At 40.7% G+C, this 20,927-nt stretch overlaps 1 protein-coding gene across 3 annotated transcripts in view; it reads right to left on the reverse strand.

Annotated features, from left to right (window-relative positions):
- Nucleotides 1-20,927, reverse strand: part of grin2ab (glutamate receptor, ionotropic, N-methyl D-aspartate 2A, b) — a 320,679-nt gene that overhangs the window by 24,869 nt on the left and 274,883 nt on the right. For all 3 annotated transcript variants that reach the window (XM_034187352.1, XM_034187350.1, XM_034187351.1), the window contains one exon: nt 12,221-12,389. In XM_034187352.1, the coding sequence (XP_034043243.1) occupies nt 12,221-12,389 (169 nt within the window). The remainder of the gene's footprint in view (nt 1-12,220; nt 12,390-20,927) is intronic.

A 20,927-nucleotide genomic window follows, 5' to 3' on the forward strand; every position in this document is an offset into this window, starting at 1 on the left:
TTACCACAGTCCAACATCAGGGGTCTTCAACTGGTTCAAAATGCTGCTGCCAGACTTCTGACATGAAGCAGAAGGTTTGATCATATTACGACGGTTCTGGCATCCCTTCACTGGCTTCCGGTCTCTTTGAGATTGGATTTTAAGGTTCTACTATTGAACTATAAAATTGTTCACGGACTGGCGCCCCCTATCTGGCCGGCCTGGTTGAGTCCTATGTGCCGGCAAGGGCTCTGCGTTCACAGGGGGTGGGACTATTGTGTGTCCTGAGGGTGAAGAAAAGGTCAGCGGGTTACAGAGCTTTTTATCATCGCGCCCCAGCTTTGTGGAATGATCTGCCTGCGCTGATACGACAGTCGGACTCTGTGGGGACTTTTAAAGCCAGGCTGAAGACACATCTGTTCTCCCTGTTTTATCATTAGTATTTTATATAATTATGTGTCTTTATTTGTTTTATTTATTTTACTTCTTTTACCTTTTTATGGTTAAATTTTTTTTATTGTGTTTTAATCTTAATTCATTTTATTCTGCTTTTAAGTGTTTGTGAAGTGCCTTGAGACAATTATTCGTGATTTGGCGCTATATCAAATCAAATCAATTTTATTTATATAGCGCCAAATCACAACAAACAGTTGCCCCAAGGCGCTTTATATTGTAAGGCAAAGCCCTACAATAATTACGGAAAAACCCCAACGGTCAAAACGACCCCTGTGAGCAAGCACTTGGCAACAGTGGGAAGGAAAAACTCCCTTTTAACAGGAAGAAACCTCCAGCAGAACCAGGCTCAGGGTGGGGCAGTCTTCTGCTGGGACTGGTTGGGGCTGAGGGAGAGAACCAGGAAAAAGACATGCTGTGGAGGGGAGCAGAGATCAATCACAAGTAAGCCTGCAGTCTGAGAGCGAAGCGCTCTATTGGAGTGATATGGTACTACGAGGTCCCTAAGATAAGATGGGACCTGATTATTCAAAACCTTATAAGTAAGAAGAAGAATTTTAAATTCTATTCTAGAATTAACAGGAAGCCAATGAAGAGAGGCCATGTATAAAGTGAATAAAATTGGTCCTAGCACAGAACCTTGTGGAACTCCATAATTAACCTTAGTCTGTGAAGAAGATTCCCCATTTACATGAACAAATTGTAATCTATTAGATAAATATGATTCAAACCACCGCAGCGCAGTACCTTTAATACCTATGGCATGCTCTAATCTCTGTAATAAAATTTTATGGTCAACAGTATCAAAAGCAGCACTGAGGTCTAACAGAACAAGCACAGAGATGAGTCCACTGTCTGAGGCCATAAGAAGATCATTTGGAACCTTCACTAATGCTGTTTCTGTTTAAGCTGCGAGTTTGTGAGTTATACCACGGAGTCAGGCACTTCTGATTTAAAGCTCTCTTTTTCAGAGGAGCTACAGCATCCAAAGTTGTCTTTAATGAGGATGTAAAACTATTGACGAGATACTCTATCTCACTTACAGAGTTTAGGTAGCTACTCTGCACTGTGTTGGTATATGGCATTAGAGAACATAAAGAATGAATCATATCCTTAAACCTAGTTACAGCACTTTCTGAAAGACTTCTAGTGTAATGAAACTTATTCCCCACTGCTGGGTAGTCCATCAGAGTAAATGTAAATGTTATTAAGAAATGATCAGACAGAAGGGAGTTTTCAGGGAATACTGTTAAGTCTTCAATTTCCATACCATAAGTCAGAACAAGATCTAAGATATGATTAAAGTGGTGGGTGGACTCATTTACATTTTGAGCAAAGCCAATTGAGTCTAATAATAGATTAAATGCAGTGCTGAGGCTGTCATTCTCAGCATCTGTGTGGATGTTAAAATCGCCCACTATAATTATCTTATCTGAGCTAAGCACTAAGTCAGACAAAAGGTCTGAAAATTCACAGAGAAACTCACAGTAACGACCAGGTGGACGATAGATAATAACAAATAAAACTGTTTTTTGGGACTTCCAATTTGGATGGACAAGACTAAGAGTCAAGCTTTCAAATGAATTAAAGCTCTGTCTGGATTTTTGATTAATTAATAAGCTGGAATGGAAGATTGCTGCTAATCCTCTGCCTCGGCCCGCGCTACGAGCATTCTGGCAGTTAGTGTGACTCGGCGGTGTTGACTCATTTAAACTAACACATTCATCCTGCTGTAACCAGCTTTCTGTAAGAAAAAAAAATAAATCAATATGTTGATCAATTATTATATCATTTACTAACAGGGACTTAGAAGAGAGAGACCTAATGTTTAATAGACCACATTTAACTGTTTTAGTCTGTGGTGCAGTTGAAGGTGCTATATTATTTTTTCTTTTTGAATTTTTATGCTTAAATAGATTTTTACTGGTTATTGATGGTCTGGGAGCAGGCACCGTCTCTACGGGGATGGGGTAATGAGGGGATGGCAGGGGGAGAGAAACTGCAGAGAGGTGTGTAAGACTACAACTCTGCTTCCTGGTCCCAACCCTGGATAGTCACGGTTTGGAGGATTTAAGAAAATTGGCCAGATTTCTAGAAATGAGAGCTGCTCCATCCAAAGTGGGATGGATGCCGTCTCTCCTAACAAGACCAGGTTTTCCCCAGAAGCTTTGCCAATTATCTATGAAGCCCACCTCATTTTTTGGACACCACTCAGACAGCCAGCAATTCAGGGAGAACATGCGGCTAAACATGTCACTCCCGGTCCGATTGGGAAGGGGCCCAGAGAAAACTACAGAGTCCGACATTGTTTTTGCAAAGTTACACACCAATTCAATGTTAATTTTAGTGACCTCCGATTGGCGTAACTGGGTGTCATTACTGCTGACGTGAATTACAATCTTACCAAATTTAGGCTTAGCCTTAGCCAGCAGTTTCAAATTTCCTTCAATGTCGCCTGCTCTGGCCCCCGGAAGACAATTGACTATGGTTGCTGGTGTCGCTAACTTCACATTTCTCAAAACAGAGTCGCCAATAACCAGAGTTTGATCCTTGGTGGGTGTGTCGCCGAGTGGGGAAAAACGGTTAGAAATGTGAACGGGTTGGCGGTGTACACGGGGCTTCTGTTTAGGGCTATGCTTCCTCCTCACAGTTACCCAGTCGGCCTGCTTTCCCGGCTGCTCGGGATCTGCTGGAAGGGAACTAACGGCGGCTAAGCTACCTTGGTCCGCACCGACTACAGGGACCTGGCTAGATGTAGAATTTTCCACGGTGCGGAGCCGAGTCTCCAATTCGCCCAGCCTGGCCTCCAAAGCTATGAATAAGCTACACTTATTACAAGTACCGTTACTGCTAAAGGAGGCCGAGGAATAACTAAACATTTCACACCCAGAGCAGAAAAGTGCAGGAGAGACAGGAGAAGCCGCCATGCTAAATCGGCTAAGAGCTAGTAGCTGCGCTAAGCTAGCGGATTCCTAAAACACACAAAGTGAATAATGTGTAAATAATTTAGAGGTGATTCAGCAGAGGGAGTGCTTTAGTTAAGGCACGTGAAGATTACACTGTGAAACAAATTGTTATCTAGTTAACTAGATCAATCTAACTGTGCAGATTAAACAGCTAACAGATACAGAAAAACACCGCTGTGCTCCGGAACAGGAAGTGATACAATACCGCAGTGAGAACCAACCACCAGTAGAGGCAAGCAAGAGTGATCATTTTCATTTTCCTTTATCAGGTTTTGCTGTCATTAAATTATTGAGTAATCAATAATATATAACTGTTATATAAATGTTATATAAATGAATAAATTATTATTATTATTATTATTATATAAGTCATGTATCCAAAAAAACCCTCCAATCCAACGTATCGAGCCATAAAAGCACAGTAAGAAATACACAAGAAATTCTTTGAAATACACAAGGCCCCAGGTTACTACTCTAGGTTACTATACTGCTTGACTCAGAGTGAAAGGCAACGCTCAACTTACCTTCCAATTTCCAAGTGAAACACAGAAAAAAAAAAAATCCAAGACATTAGGATGATTTCACCTGCCTGATTCAGTGTGCCATATCAAAAAGCATTTTATTTGCTTAAAATGACCAAATATGATGCTCCTGAAAAAGAAAAACTCAGCAAATCTGATTGTTTTTGTAAATATGACTTATGATTGAATGTCTAGAAATATATAGTTGAACTTTTCCCCATGGTCTGCTAGTGTTACAAAAAGAAAAGGAAGAAAAACTATCATGTGTCATTATATGAAATCTCAGTAATTGCACAATCGTATTTCTTGAGAATCATGATACATATCAAATTTGCACCTACTAATTATCTTAATACATATTGTATTGGGAGGTAAGTGTATCATCTCAGCCCTACTGAATATACACATCTTTAATTTTATTTTGTTTACATCAATCACTAAAAAAGTGCAAACAGTATAGCAGTGTATGTTAAATATTTCTGGCCATTTTCCTATTTTACAATTATTTTCTACTCCACTCAAACTTGAAGCTCTGAATGGGGATGTACTAGGCAAATGTTGCTGTTTTTCTCTCTCCAAGTTTCTCTACTCACATCCACAGAAACCTATAATTGTTTCAGAGCTGTCATGGGTGTCTTGGTGGGTTTCCTCACTAGTATCCTTCTGTCATTCTCATTCAGTTTTTGAGAACTGCCTACTTGACAGATTTACAATTACCATAGTACAACCCCAATTCCAATGAAGGTGGTACATTGTGTAAAATGTAAATAAAAACAGAACACAATGATTTGCAAATCCTCTTCAACCTATGTTCAGTTGAATACACCACAAAGACAAAATATTTAATGTTCAAAGTGATACATTTTATTGTTTTTTTGCAAATATTTGCTCATTTTGAAATGGATGCCTGCAACACGTTTCAAAAAAGCTGGGACAGTGGCATGTTTACCACTGTGTTACATCACCTTTCCTTCTAAGAACACTCAATAAGTGTTTGGGAACTGAGACACTAATTGTTGAAGCTTTGTAGGTGGAATTCTTTCCCATTCTTGCTTGATGTACGACTTCAGTTGTTCAACAGTCCGGAGTCTCCGTTGTCGTATTTTGCGCTTCATAATGCGCCACACATTTTCAGTGGGCGACAGGTCTGGACTGCAGGCAGGCCAGTCTAGTACCTGCACTCTTTTACTATGAAGAGTACTCTTTTACTACAGAAACAGCATTAGTGAAGGTTCCAAATGATCTTCTTATGGCCTCAGACAGTGGACTCATCTCTGTGCTTGTTCTGTTAGACCTCAGTGCTGCTTTTGATACTGTTGACCATAAAATTTTATTACAGAGATTAGAGCATGCCATAGGTATTAAAGGCACTGCGCTGCAGTGGTTTGAATCATATTTATCTAATAGATTACAATTTGTTCATGTAAATGGGGAATCTTCTTCACAGACTAAGGTTAATTATGGAGTTCCACAAGGTTCTGTGCTAGGACCAATTTTATTCACTTTATACATGCTTCCCTTAGGCAGTATTATTAGACAGCATTGCTTAAATTTTCATTGTTATGCAGATGATACCCAGCTTTATCTATCCATGAAGCCAGAGGACACACACCAATTAGCTAAACTGCAGGATTGTCTTACAGACATAAAGACATGGATGACCTCTAATTTCCTGCTTTTAAACTCAGATAAAACAAAAGTTATTGTACTTGGCCCCACAAATCTTAGAAACATGGTGCCTAACCAGATCCTTACTCTGACCTCTAGTAATACTGTGAGAAATCTTGGAGTCATTTTTGATCAGGATATGTCATTCAATGCACATATTAAACAAATATGTAGGACTGCTTTTTTGCATTTGCGCAATATCTCTAAAATTAGAAAGGTCTTGTCTCAGAGTGATGCTGAAAAACTAATTCATGCATTTATTTCCTCTAGGCTGGACTATTGTAATTCATTACTATCAGGTTGTCCTAAAAGTTCCCTGAAAAGCCTTCAGTTAATTCAAAATGCTGCAGCTAGAGTACTGACGGGGACTAGAAGGAGAGAGCATATCTCACCCATATTGGCCTCTCTTCCTTGGCTTCCTGTTAATTCTAGAATAGAATTTAAAATTCTTCTTCTTACTTATAAGGTTTTGAATAATCAGGTCCCATCTTATCTGAGGGACCTCATAGTACCATATCACCCCAATAGAGCGCTTCGCTCTCAGACTGCAGGCTTACTTGTAGTTCCTAGGGTTTGTAAGAGTAGAATGGGAGGCAGAGCCTTCAGCTTTCAGGCTCCTCTCCTGTGGAACCAGCTCCCAATTCAGATCAGGGAGACAGACACCCTCTCTACTTTTAAGATTAGGCTTAAAACTTTCCTTTTTGCTAAAGCTTATAGTTAGGGCTGGATCAGGTGACCCTGAACCATCCCTTAGTTATGCTGCTATAGACTTAGACTGCTGGGGGGTTCCCATGATGCACTGAGTGTTTCTTTCTCTTTTTGCTCTGTATGCACCACTCTGCATTTAATCATTAGTGATTGATCTCTGCTCCCCTCCACAGCATGTCTTTTTCCTGGTTCTCTCCCTCAGCCCCAACCAGTCCCAGCAGAAGACTGCCCCTCCCTGAGCCTGGTTCTGCTGGAGGTTTCTTCCTGTTAAAATGGAGTTTTTCCTTCCCACTGTCGCCAAGTGCTTGCTCACAGGGGGTCATTTTGACCGTTGGGGTTTTTACATAATTATTGTATGGCTTTGCCTTTCAATATAAAGCACCTTGGGGCAACTGTTTGTTGTGAGTTGGCGCTATATAAATAAAATTGATTTGATTTGATTTGAAGCCACGCTGTTGTAACACCTGCAGAATGTAGCGTGGCATTGTCTTGCTGAAATAAGCAGGGACGTCCCTGAAAAAGACATTGCTTGGATGGCAGCATATGTTGCTCCAAGACCTGGATGGACCTTTCAGCATTGATGGTGCCATCACAGATGTGTAAGTTGCCCATGCCATGGACACTAACACCCCCCTCATACCATCACAGATGCTGGCTTTTGAACTTTGTGCTCGTAACAATCTGAATGGTCTTTGTCCTCTTTTGTCTGGAGGACACGACCATGATTTCCAAAAACAAATGGAAATGTGGACTCATCAGACCACAGCACACTTTTCCACTTTGCGTCTGTCCATTTCAAATGAGCTCGGGCCCAGAGAAGGCGACATTTCTGGATGTTGTTGATGTTTGGCTTTGCATGGTCGAGTTTTAACTTGCACTTGTAGATGTAGCGACAAACTGTGTTAACTGACAATGGTTTTCTGAAGTGTTCCTGAGCCCACGCGGTAAGATCCTTTACACAATGATGTTGGTTTTTAATGCAGTGCTACCTGAGGGATCGAAGGTCACGGACATTCAATGTTGATTTTCGGCCTTGCCGCTTACGTGTAGAAGGTTCTCCAGATTCTCTGAATCTTCTGATTATATTATGGACTGTAAATGATGGAATCCCTAAATTCCTTGCAACTGAACATTGAGAAACATTGTTCTTAAACTGTTGGACTATTGTTTCATGCAGTTGTTCACAAAGTGGTGATCCTCGTCCCATCTTTGCTTGTGAACAGCTGAGACTTTTGGGGATGCTTCTTTTATACCCTTCTACCCTTCTATATCCTTCTTTTATTTGTATTTATTAATGATTGATTGGGTGTTTTGGTGGCTTTCCTCACTAGTCTACATCTGTCATTGTCATTCAATTTTTGAGAACTGCTTACAGATTTGCAATATACTACCATACTATTTGTATTTGTTAACTATTAATTGGGTGTTTTGGTGGCTTTCCTCACTAGTCTCCTTCTTTCATGGTCACTCCAGTTTTTTTTTTTTTTTTTTGTTCTTCTTTGAGAATTGTAGCCTCAAGACAGATTTACCATACTGTTTCTATTTCTTATCTTTATTTTTGATTGTTGTAAATGATGTCAAAGACATATTCATTGACTTGAAAATGTTCAGGTATCCATCCCTTGACTTGTTTCAAGAAAACTGGCTATAAAAGTGATAATGTAGCCCTTATATTCTGAATAACTTGCCACTGTCCCAACATTTTCTGGAATGTGTTGCTGGCATTAAATGCAGGAATGGACATATATTACAAATGAAATGAAGTTGACCACACAAAAGATAAATGTCTTGGGTTCATACTGTCTGTACTGAAATGGAAGTTAAAGTAAATGTTAGGATCACTGTGTTTTGTTTTTTATTACATTTGTATTTCCCATATTGCCCCGATGTTTTCTGATTGGGGTTTGTATGTCACAACAGATGCATTTCGAAAAGAAGTGATGACAAAAAAGTTGGCAAACAGCAGTGTTAAAGTGACAACTCACGTCTGCTCCAGAGGTCAAAAACTTTTTACCTTGTCACATCCAATATTTCCACCAAGCTTCCTCAAAATCAGTACAGCACATTTAAAGTAACAAACAAACAAACTGGGCCAAAAAAAAGAAATATAACCTACCTGGCGTTATAAAAAAATGTGTGACTTGTGACCTCGTTTTTCAGAAATAAATATAGCAAGTTTTAAATATTTCGAGAGCAGAGTATAATTTGTCTTTTGTCATCTGCCTCCTTCTTATTTGGGATGTGAAATATCATGATGACTGAGGGTACGAGCGCAGAATGTCAGCTGTAGTTCAAGGGCATTTTCAGCCGTATCAGATGAACAGTAAGAATGCAGCTGCCTTTTTCACAGAACCGCCAATTCTGTGTGTCCCGATGTAAACTGACAGCAATAGATTCACCCCATAAAGATGGTATTTTTAGTGCTCAGTGCACACATTTTCTTTTCAGATTTAATTGTCCAAAAGGATTTTAACTGTCTGCTTCCCTGTACATTATGGTCGTGTTTGAATCACACCGTCATGCTCCGTCCTGTGACACTTTAATAATTCCATTGATTCACTAAATGGGCAAGCCAAAGGAAAACACTCCCCGTACAAAAAAAAAAAAAGTTGTTAAACACTATCTGTTTTGAACATAACACATTGGCCCAAATATAAGAATAAAATAAGTTTTTTAATCCATCTGAAAAATATAGGCTTGTCTTATAATCACAGACTGGACTATTACATGTCATACATATAAAAGACTGCAATGGAAACCACTGAAAAGAGAGTCACCCTGTTGGAGTACCTTATATTAACAGCATCCACACCTACTAAGAACGGGAAAAAGTCATGGTGTGAGATCCAAATTGCACTTATGGTGTTGAATGTTGCTTCTCTGCATTTTAACACCACAATCACTTATCTGTACAACCTTAACGTGATCACTACAAGAACCAGCATATCATAAATAATACAAGAAATCACAATTATTTTTCATCGCTTACAGTTTTCGAGAAGCCCCCCCCCCGCTCCACTATTTCAACAGTGGACACATGTTGTTTTCACTGCTCAAACTACATCAGTAAAACCTTTTACTCAATCAAAAGAGCAGCAGAATCACACCACATCGTGCTCTGTATATTTTCCATCTGTATCATTCTCAGAACGCTGCAGCAGCCTCTCATTAATAACAACAGCTTGTCAGTGTCCAAGCTGCCAGCAGCAGTGCAAAAAGTTCTGTTTATGGAGAACTGACTGACATGACCTGAGGAGATCATTTAGGCCAGTTCACAATGTCTATGGCACTACTGTTTATTGTACGTCTGCTTTATGCAATCTAGCTTATTTGTACTCGTACATCTGTCAAGGCGCTTTTATTAGCATTTCTTTTTCAAATCAAAGCATTTCCTTTGTAAAAACAAGATTTGGATACAGAGAGCATTTTTCTAAAAATGTTCCTTTAAAAAAGGGTAGTAAATAGAATCGCCTTTGGTTTTTAATTCTGCCAAAAAAAATTTTAAATTACCCCCAAAACATTTATGATTATTTTAAAAATACTTGTTTGTCTTTCAGCTGCCCCTGTTTTACTTCAGGTTCACTACTATAGATTTGCAGTGGGATTTGGTCTTCCTCCGGATGCCCTTCCCGAGTTTTCCCTGGAGAAGCATGCACAGTCCCGTCCAGAGAGGACTCCCATCGGTACACAAAGCTTACACAAAGCACAGCTGCTGGCTTCATTTTAAAAACACAATCTGAAGTAATAAAACAACACCATGAAATTTTAAATGATGTGTTATTCTTCATTTAGCTGGCTCAGATAACATAAACTATACATGGAAATACTTCATTTTAGTCTCATGTGTTAATCAAAATTGTGATTTGAGGTTTGAGTGGAGACCACAAGATTTTTAGATTTGTGTTGCGGCATTCTATAGCTGTATGTATAAATTACGTCCGCCAAGGAAGTAACAAAATCATCGGCGGCTATTTAATTTATTTGTCTGCCTTTAAGCAGGATTACGTCAAAACTACTGCACGGCTTTTGATGAAATTTTCACCACATATAGATATTAAGCCATGGAAGACTCCATTAAATTTTGGAGACGATCCAGATCTGGACTGGCGGATGTGACACATCTCTGATTTCTCTTGCTATACTACAACCCCTGGCAAAAATTATGGAATCACCGGCCTTGGAGGATGTTCATTCAGTTGTTTAATTTTGTAGAAAAAAAGCAGATCACAGACATGACATAAAACTAAAGTCATTTCAAATGGCAACTTCTGGCTTTAAGAAACACTATAAGAAATCAAGAAAAAAATATTATGGCAGTCAGTAACGGTTACTTTTTTAGACCAAGCAGAGGAAAAAAATATGGAATCACTCAATTCTGAGGAAAAAATTATGGAATCACCCTGTAAATTTTCATCCTCAAAACTAACACCTGCATCAAATCAGATCTGCTCATTGACATTGACCCTATGCCATGACATTGACCCTACGTGTCTTTTTGCAAGGAATGTTTTCGCAGTTTTTGCTCTATGGCAAGATGCATTACCATCTTGAAAAATGATTTCATCATCCCCAAACATCCTTTCAATTGTCCAAAATATCAACGTAAAGTTGTGCATTTATTGATGATGTAATGACAGCCATCTCCCCAGTGCCTTTACCTGACATGCACCCCCATATCATCAATGACTGTGGAAATTTACATGTTCTCTTCAGGCAGTCATCTTTATAAATCTCATTGGAACGGCACCAAACAAAAGTTCCAGCATCATCACCTTGCCCAATGCAGATTCGAGATTCATCACTGAATATGACTTTCATCCAGTCATCCACAGTCCACGATTGCTTTCCTTAGCCCATTGTAACCTTGTTTTTTTCTGTTTAGGTGTTAATGATGGCTTTCATTTAGCTTTTCTGTATGTAAATCCCATTTCCATTAGGCGGTTTCTTACAGTTCGGTCACAGACGTTGACTCCAGTTTCCTCCCATTCGTTCCTCATTTGTTTTGTTGTGCATTTTTTGATTTTTGAGACATATTGCTTTAAGTTTTCTGTCTTGACACTTTGATGTCTTCCTTGGTCTACCAGTATGTTTGCCTTTAACAACCTTCTCATGTTGTTTGTATTTGGTCCAGAGTTTAGACACAGCTGACTGTGAACAACCAACATCTTTTGCAACATTGCATGATGAGTTACTCTCTTTTAAGAGTTTGATAATCCTGTCCTTTGTTTCAATTGACATATCTCGTGTTGGAGCCATGATTCATGTCAGTCCACTTGGTACAACAGCTCTCCAAGGTGTGTTCACTCCTTTTTAGATGCAGACTAACAAGCAGATCTGATATGATGCAGGTGTTAGTTTTGGGGATGAAAATTTACAGGGTGATTCCATAATTTATTCCTCAGAATTGAGTGATTCCATATTTTTTTCCTCTGCTTGGTCAAAAAAAGTAACCATTACTGACTGCCACAATCTTTTTTCTTGATTTCTTATAGTGTTTCTTAAAGCCAGAAAGTTGCCATTTGAAATGACTTTAGTTTTGTGTCATGTCTGTGATCTGCTTTTTTTCTACAAAATTAAACAACTGAATGAACATCCTCCGAGGCCGGTGATTCCATAATTTTTGCCAGGGGTTGTATTAAATGAATTTTGCATTTCCCATCTCCACTCCTTTTTGCAGACCTGCTCCCCCCCCCAGCAACACCACCACCAATTTTTAAAAGTTCTATTTGAAATTAGACTCAGTGTTCCCATTAGGTTTTTTCCGTCTGAAATTCATCTATTTGTTTTTTGTTTTTTGGAAACTCAGGAACAACAACAAAGAAATGAAGTCAAAACCTGCAATTAAACAACACAGCTGAAGTTCAATTTCAAACTGAAGGTCATTTGTGCCCAGCGGAGCAGAAAGGGACAGGAGCAGGTTCTTACCTCGCCAACCATGCCGTTCCACACGTTGTTGATCTTCTTGCCGTGTTTTCCGTTGGTGACCAGGTAAAGGTCATACGTGAACTTGACGTTTCTGGCGATCTTCTTCAGAATGTCAATGCAAAAACCCTTACAGCACTGCTTAATGTAGGTGCCTCCTGTTGTGCTGTTCCTGCAAAACAGACACGCGCACACACACACACACACACACACACACACAGTGGAACATCATGAATGCATGAACGTGTTTGCTGCACATCTGGTGGCTGGACAAAGTGTAAAACCAGAGTAGCGGCCTTGCAGAGTAACCATGAATATCGCTAAAGGGCAGAGTGAGCGTGTAAGGTCGTGTTACGTGTGTGTTTCCCTGAGTGCCAGCTAAGCTAACCAGATGAAAACACAGGGGTAACGAGCAGATGCTGTCAGGCTTTAAATAGAGCAGGGCTCTGCAGAACAACCAACCCCCATGTTTAAAATATCAGCCATCCTTTCCACTTCTCTCCCTGCTCTGTCCTTTTCTCCTTTACGCCTCTGTTTGTCTCCTGCTGTCCGTGAGGAGGCACGAGCTGCAGCCGCAGAATGGAAACAGAACCGATGTTTTAGTAAACTTTTCTGACAATCATCCCCGAGGACCACGGAGTTGACAGCTAAGCCCAATTGTTGGCTCAGATGATTCTCAGCATCCATTAAACCTCTCCAGCATTTTCAAAAGCATTTCTATAAAAACTTAATTTCATTCCCGTGTCAGCTGTCTTTGATGTATCTTATATGGATTGGAACAGTGACTTTATAACCTTTTCACTTACAATTTAAGATGACGACATTTCCCAGAAAAGCTCCTAAAGATCCGATGGGATTCACGCACAGAATGACAGAATCAAAGGACTAAATTAACCGCATTCTGCATATGTATTTGGGTGATTTTGCACATGCGCAGTATGTGCAGTGCTGCGGATGTTGGAGCGCACACGTACTGGATACAGTATCCCCCCCCCCCCCCACCACCTGAGCCTCCTCTGTGTCCTCGTGTCAACAGTCTCTGCGGGGCTCCAACACTTAGCTGCAGTTTGAAGAAGGTTCAAGTTAACCCGTTCAGCTGCAGGCTTAAGTGCACATTTGTGTTCAGGTCAGCATGAGTCATGTGTCAAAACAAGGGCCAGTTTAGCTAAACGGGAGTTAGGACACAGTTAACCCTCTGGGGTCCGAGAGCATTTTTTGGACAGTTCACTCACCTGGCATAAATGTTTTATTATTGCTGCCAACAGCTCTCCCTGCATCCCACAATCAAGTTTTATGTCTCTTTTTTCAGGACAACCTGTGCTTTCAGAAAATATATGTTTTTGTTGTGTTTTATAAGTGTAATAAAGGTTTACAATCAAAAATAGGCAAGGAAAAAATAAAGTGAAAAATAATTTTCCACACATATTTATTCAAAACACACAGCAAACTATAATAAACAACTGTTTTGACACTTTATAAAGGTAATTTGAGGTCTTGTGTGAAAGACTGTACAACAAAAAGGTTCAAACAATAAACACAAATGCACATTTTGAACAATATATACAAAATGGTCTATGTGTTTTGTTGTCCATTGATATGGGAAACAGTGCTTTACACAGAGAAAGCAACAGAGTTATCCAGTAACATTCACATGCAAACTAGTGGAGCAATCCTGATAGTTACACACTCATCAGAAGTTCTCTGTCTGCTCCTGCTTTCACTGATCGCTGTGCGTAATGGCGCAGGGCGCACTGAGTATGTACTAATAGTATGTACTCATTGGAGCACCCAGGGGGGCTATTCAAATGGACCAACTAGTAACATACCACTCCTGAAAATGATCTTTGGCTTTTCACGTGAGGTAAATCTGCCCTACGATTGGATTTTGGAAAACCATGTGACGGTGAACCAATTCCGATTGGACACTCACATTGCACACGTCATCACACAGCTTCGATGAGGAGTACAAAGATGGCCGATGGCTGGCTCGAAAGTTTGTGGAGTTAACTTTTCAGCAAAAAAGTATGTTTCTATCTCATATCATTCAAAAGTTATTTATAATTTAGTAAAGTTTGGTCTTAGCCATTGTATATGACGGCGTCAGCCCCAGAGGGTTAAACCACTTGTCCACTGTGGGTGTAACATCGATGTTAGAGGATGGTTTGTCCCTAAAGGGCAATGATCACCTAAACATGCCCATGTAGACCTGATGATGTCATCACTTTACTCAGCAGCATGTTATATATCATTTTATTTTAAATCAAATGCATTTATATTTTTCAGATTTTTCAAAGTCCCAACCGCCAGTGCTCATATGTAAATGAAGACAACATGGAATGGAAAAATCTTGGGGTTCCCTTACTGGCTACTCAAGGCTGGCTGCAAAAGGCACTCCACATAGTCCCCCATATCAAAATCCACAACTTTACCAAAGAAATAGACATGTTTAGAGTCTGGTACAAAACCGTTTTGGTCTTTATTGCTAGTTTCCTCATTCAAGGCAACTGTTGTAGATACTTTAAGCCATGATTCATTAATTCATTTTCAACCACTTATCCAGGTCTGGGTCATGGTGGCAGCAGTGCAAGCAGCTTATCCCACACTTCCCTATCGTTGGCCAAGTCCTGTAACTCTTCCTGGGGGATCTCAAAGCGTTTTCAAGCAAGCTGTGAAATATAATCTCTCCTGCATGCTCTCGGTCTTCATTGGGACCTCCTCCCAGTTGAACGTGCCTGGGAGACCCCCTTAGGAAGACGACCAGGTGACATCCTCAACACATGCCCAAACCACCTCAATTGGCTCCTTTCGATGTGTAAAAGTAGCGGCTCTACTGTGAGTCGCTCCTGGATAGTCGAGCTTCTCACCCTGTCCAGGAGTGTAAGCCCAGATACCTGACAGAGGAATCTCATTCGTGCCACTTGTATCTGCAGTCTTATTCTTTCAGTAAATACCCAAAGCGTATGACCATAGGTGAGGATAGGAGTGTAACTTTACTGGTAACTCGAATTTTAGTATGATTTAATTTATATGTTGGTACCATTAGCCCGATCAGTAGGTACTGGTAAGGACAGCTCAATAATTCTACAGGTTGTTGGTCCTATGGCTCAATGGTCCTATGGTCCTACAATGTTGAGTGCATGACATGTTGAGTGCCTCAGTGCAAAACGCTAAGTGTTCACACATCATAGCGATTAACATGAATTGTTAGTTGAAAATAATTCCTAAATTGTCATTTCTTCAGATGTGTAACGCTGAACATGATGTGAAATATCTTTGCAGATTGTGGAAATGAATATTTTGCTTCCTCAAGTGGAATACAGAAATACAAGCTACAATAGGTGTAATGTGATGATAAAAGACCCAGTCCTCCCTGGGCGGACTTATTGAAGTCAACTTCACAATCGGGCTGAGTTCTCCCCGAGGCAGAGATCTCGCTGCAGCTGGAGTCCTGGTCTGTGCCGTCGGACTACAAACCTGTAATTGGTATTGGTAGCTTGGTGACATTAGGTCCACTGATGGTGCAACCGTTACTGATCTGCCCCAAGGCACCTGGTTTGAAAACCACTGCCCAGTGCCCAAAAATTTGCCTTAAACAAACACCTGATCCAAAGCTAGTCTGTTAGCATTAGCTGAGATCTTTGAGCATGTTGGACTGCATTGGTGTGGATGGAGTTTCATCAGTTGACTTCCTGTTCCGGAGCACAGCGGTGTTCTGCTGTATCTGTTAGCTGTTTGAACTGAGCTGTTTGAGTTCTTTGAATTAACAGTCTTTTTCAAGACTTTTTTACTTTTTTTTACTTTTTCACCGTGCTCCAACGCCTAAGGAAGACCTCTAACGGTCGAAGCATCGCGACGGAGCTCTTTTATCAGCTGGCCTTCATCAGCGTTGGCAGGCTAACTAGCTTGCTAACGCTTTCGTTTTTATTTTTGTTTTATTTTTTAGCACTGTTGTCGTGCTGCTCCACAGCTTGCCTAGTGGATTTTTATTTTATTTTAGCACTGTTGTCGTGTGTTACCTGTGCTGCTCCACAGCCTGTCCAGTGGATTTTTATTTTATTTTAGCACTGTTGTCGTGTGTTACCTGTGCTGCTCCACAGCCTGTCCAGTGGATTTTTATTTTATTTAGCACTGTTGTCGTGTGTTACCTGTGCTGCTCCACAGCCTGTCCAGTGGATTTTTATTTATTTTTTAGCACTGTTGTCGTGCGTTACCTGTGCTGCTCCACAGCCTGTTCAGTGGATTTTTATTTTATTTTTTAGCACTGTTGTCGTGCGTTACCTGTGCTGCTCCACAGCCTGTTCAGTGGATTTTTATTTTATTTTTTAGCACTGTTGTCGTGTGTTACCTGTGCTGCTCCACAGCCTGTTCAGTGGATTTTTATTTTATTTTTAGCACTGTTGTCGTGTGTTACCTGTGCTGCTCCACAGCCTGTTCAGTGGATTTTTATTTTATTTTAGCGCTGTTGTCGTGCGTTGCCTGTGCTGCTCCACAGCCTGTCCAGTGGATTTTTATTTTATTTTTAGCACTGTTGTCGTGCGTTACCTGTGCTGTTCCACAGCCTGTCCAGTGGATTTTTATTTTATTTTAGCGCTGTTGTCGTGCGTTACCTGTGCTGCTCCACAGCCTGTCCAGTGGATTTTTATTTTATTTTTTACCACTGTTGTCGTGTGTTACCTGTGCTGCTCCACAGCCTGTCCAGTGGTTTTTTATTTTTTTTTTGGAACTGTTGTCGTGTGTTACCTGTGCTGCTCCACAGCCTGTTCAGTGGATTTTTATTTTATTTTTAGCACTGTTGTCGTGCGTTACCTGTGCTGTTCCACAGCCTGTCCAGTGGATTTTTATTTTATTTTTTACCACTGTTGTCGTGTGTTACCTGTGCTGCTCCACAGCCTGTCCAGTGGATTTTTATTTATTTTTTGGCACTGTTGTCGTGTGTTACCTGTGCTGCTCCACAGCCTGTCCAGTGGATTTTTATTTTATTTTTTACCACTGTTGTCGTGTGTTACCTGTGCTGCTCCACAGCCTGTCCAGTGGATTTTTATTTTATTTTTTAGCACTGTTGTCGTGTGTTACCTGTGCTGCTCCACAGCCTGTTCAGTGGATTTTTATTTTATTTTTTAGCACTGTTGTCGTGTGTTACCTGTGCTGCTCCACAGCCTGTTCAGTGGATTTTTATTTTATTTTTTACCACTGTTGTCCTGTGTTACCTGTGCTGCTCCACAGCCTGTCCAGTGGATTTTTATTTTATTTTTTAGCACTGTTGTCGTGTGTTACCTGTGCTGCTCCACAGCCTGTTCAGTGGATTTTTATTTTATTTTAGCGCTGTTGTCGTGCGTTGCCTGTGCTGCTCCACAGCCTGTCCAGTGGATTTTTATTTTATTTTTAGCACTGTTGTCGTGCGTTACCTGTGCTGCTCCACAGCCTGTTCAGTGGATTTTTATTTTATTTTTTAGCACTGTTGTCGTGCGTTACCTGTGCTGTTCCACAGCCTGTCCAGTGGATTTTTATTTTATTTTTTACCACTGTTGTCGTGTGTTACCTGCGCTGCTCCACAGCCTGTCTAGTGGATTTTTATTTTATTTTAGCACTGTTGTCGTGCGTTACCTGTGCTGCTCCACAGCCTGTCTAGTGTCGGATTCCCTGTTTGGGAATCCGCTAGCTTAGCGTAGCTACTAGCTCTTAGCCGTTTTAGCATGGCGGCTTCTCCTGTCTCTCCCGTACTTTTCTGCTCTGGGTGTGAAATGTTTAGTTATTCCTCGGCCTCTTTTAGCAGTAACGGTACTTGTAATAAGTGCAGCTTATTCGTAGCTTTGGAGGCCAGGCTGGGCGAATTGGAGGCTCGGCTCCGCACCGTGGAAAATTCTACAGCTAGCCAGGCCCCTGTAGTCGGTGCGGACCAAGGTAGCTTAGCCGCCGTTAGTTCCCCCCTGGCAGACCCCGTGCAGTCGGGAAGGCAGGCTGACTGGGTGACTGTGAGGAGGAAGCGTAGCCCTAAACAGAAGCCCCGTGTACACCGTCAACCCGTTCACATCTCTAACCGTTTTTCCCCACTCGACAATACACTTGCCGAGGATCAAACTCTGGTTATTGGCGACTCTGTTTTGAGAAATGTGAAGTTAGCGACACCAGCAACCATTGTCAATTGTCTTCCGGGGGCCAGAGCAGGCGACATCGAAGGACATTTGAAATTGCTGGCTAAGGCTAAGCGTAAATTTGGTAAGATTGTAATTCACGTCGGCAGTAATGACACTCGGTTACGCCAATCGGAGGTCACTAAAATTAACATTGAATCGGTGTGTAACTTTGCAAAAACAATGTCGGACTCTGTTGTTTTCTCTGGGCCCCTCCCCAATCAGACCGGGAGTGACATGTTTAGCCGCATGTTCTCCTTGAATTGCTGGCTGTCTGAGTGGTGTCCAAAAAATGAGGTGGGCTTCATTGATAATTGGCAAAGCTTCTGGGGAAAACCTGGTCTTGTTAGGAGAGACGGCATCCATCCCACTTTAGAGGGAGCAGCTCTCATTTCTAGAAATCTGGCCAATTTTTTGGGATTCTCCAAACTGTGACTGTCTAGCGTTGGGACCAGGAGGCAGAGCTGTGGTCTTATACACCTCTCTGCAGCTTCTCTCCCCCTGCCATCCCCCTATTACCCCATCCCCGTAGAGACGGTGCCTGCTCCCAGACCACCAATAACTAGCAAAAATCTATTTAAGCATAAAAATTCAAAAAGAAAAAATAATATAGCACCTTCAATTGCACCACAGACTAAAACAGTTAAATGTGGTCTATTAAACATTAGGTCTCTTTCTTCTAAGTCCCTGTTGGTAAATGATATAATAATTGATCAACGTATTGATTTATTCTGCCTAGCAGAAACTTGGTTACAGCAGGATGAATATGTTAGTTTAAATGAGTCAACACCCCCGAGTCACACTAACTGTCAGAATGCTCGTAGCACGGGCCGGGGCGGAGGATTAGCAGCAATCTTCCATTCCAGCTTATTAATTAATCAAAACCTAGACAGAGCTTTAATTCATTTGAAAGCTTGTCTCTTAGTCTTGTCCATCCAAATTGGAAGTCCCAAAAACCAGTTTTATTTGTTATTATCTATCGTCCACCTGGTCGTTACTGTGAGTTTCTCTGTGAATTTTCAGACCTTTTGTCTGACTTAGTGCTTAGCTCAGATAAGATAATTATAGTGGGCGATTTTAACATCCACACAGATGCTGAGAATGACAGCCTCAACACTGCATTTAATCTATTATTAGACTCTATCGGCTTTGCTCAAAAAGTAAATGAGTCCACCCACCACTTTAATCATATTTTAGATCTTGTTCTGACTTATGGTATGGAAATAGAAGACTTAACAGTATTCCCTGAAAACTCCCTTTTGTCTGATCATTTTTTAATAACATTTACATTTACCCTGATGGACTACCCTGCAGTGGGGAATAAGTTTCATTACACTAGAAGTCTTTCAGAAAGCGCTGTAACTAGGTTTAAGGATATGATTCCTTCTTTATGTTCTCTAATGTCATATACCAACACAGAGCAGAGTAGCTACCTAAACTCTGTAAGGGAGTTAGAGTATCTTGTCAATAGTTTTACATCCTCATTGAAGACAACTTTGGATGCTGTAGCTCCTCTGAAAAAGAGAGCTTTAAATCAGAAGTGTCTGACTCCGTGGTATAACTCACAAACTCGTAGCTTAAAGCTGATAACCCGTAAGTTGGAGAGGAAATGGCGTCTCACTAATTTAGAAGATCTTCACTTAGCCTGGAAAAAGAGTTTGTTGCTCTATAAGAAAGCCCTTCGTGAAGCTAGGACATCTTTCTACTCATCACTAATTGAAGAAAAATAAGAACAACCCCAGGTTTCTTTTCAGCACTGTAGCCAGGCTGACAAAGAGTCAGAGCTCTATTGAGCTGAGTATTCCATTAACTTTAACTAGTAATGACTTCATGACTTTCTTTGCTAACAAAATTTTGACTATTAGAGAAAAAATTACTCATAACCATCCCAAAGATGTATCGTTATCTTTGGCTGCTTTCAGTGATGCCGGTATTTGGTTAGACTCTTTCTCTCCGATTGTTCTGTCTGAGTTATTTCATTAGTTACTTCATCCAAACCATCAATATGCTTATTAGACCCCATTCCTGCCAGGCTGCTCAAGGAAGTCCTACCATTATTTAATGCTTCAATCTTAAATATGATCAATCTATCTTTGTTAGTTGGTTATGTACCACAGGCCTTTAAGGTGGCAGTAATTAAACCATTACTTAAAAAGCCATCACTTGACCCAGCTATCTTAGCTAATTATAGGCCAATCTCCAACCTTCCTTTTCTCTCAAAGATTCTTGAGAGGGTAGTTGTAAAACAGCTAACTGATCACCTGCAGAGGAATGGTCTATTTGAAGAGTTTCAGTCAGGTTTTAGAATTCATCATAGTACAGAAACAGCATTAGTGAAGGTTACAAATGATCTTCTTATGGCTTCGGACAGTGGACTTATCTCTGTGCTTGTTCTGTTGGACCTCAGTGCTGCTTTTGTTACTGTTGACCATAAAATTTTATTACAGAGATTAGAGCATGTCATAGGTATTAAAGGCATTGCGCTGCGGTGGTTTGAATCATATTTGTCTAATAGATTACAGTTTGTTCATGTAAATGGGGAATCTTCTTGACAGACTAAAGTTAATTATGGAGTTCCA

Source organism: Thalassophryne amazonica, chromosome 15 (genome assembly GCF_902500255.1).
Source record: "Thalassophryne amazonica chromosome 15, fThaAma1.1, whole genome shotgun sequence".
NCBI lineage: Eukaryota > Metazoa > Chordata > Actinopteri > Batrachoidiformes > Batrachoididae > Thalassophryne > Thalassophryne amazonica.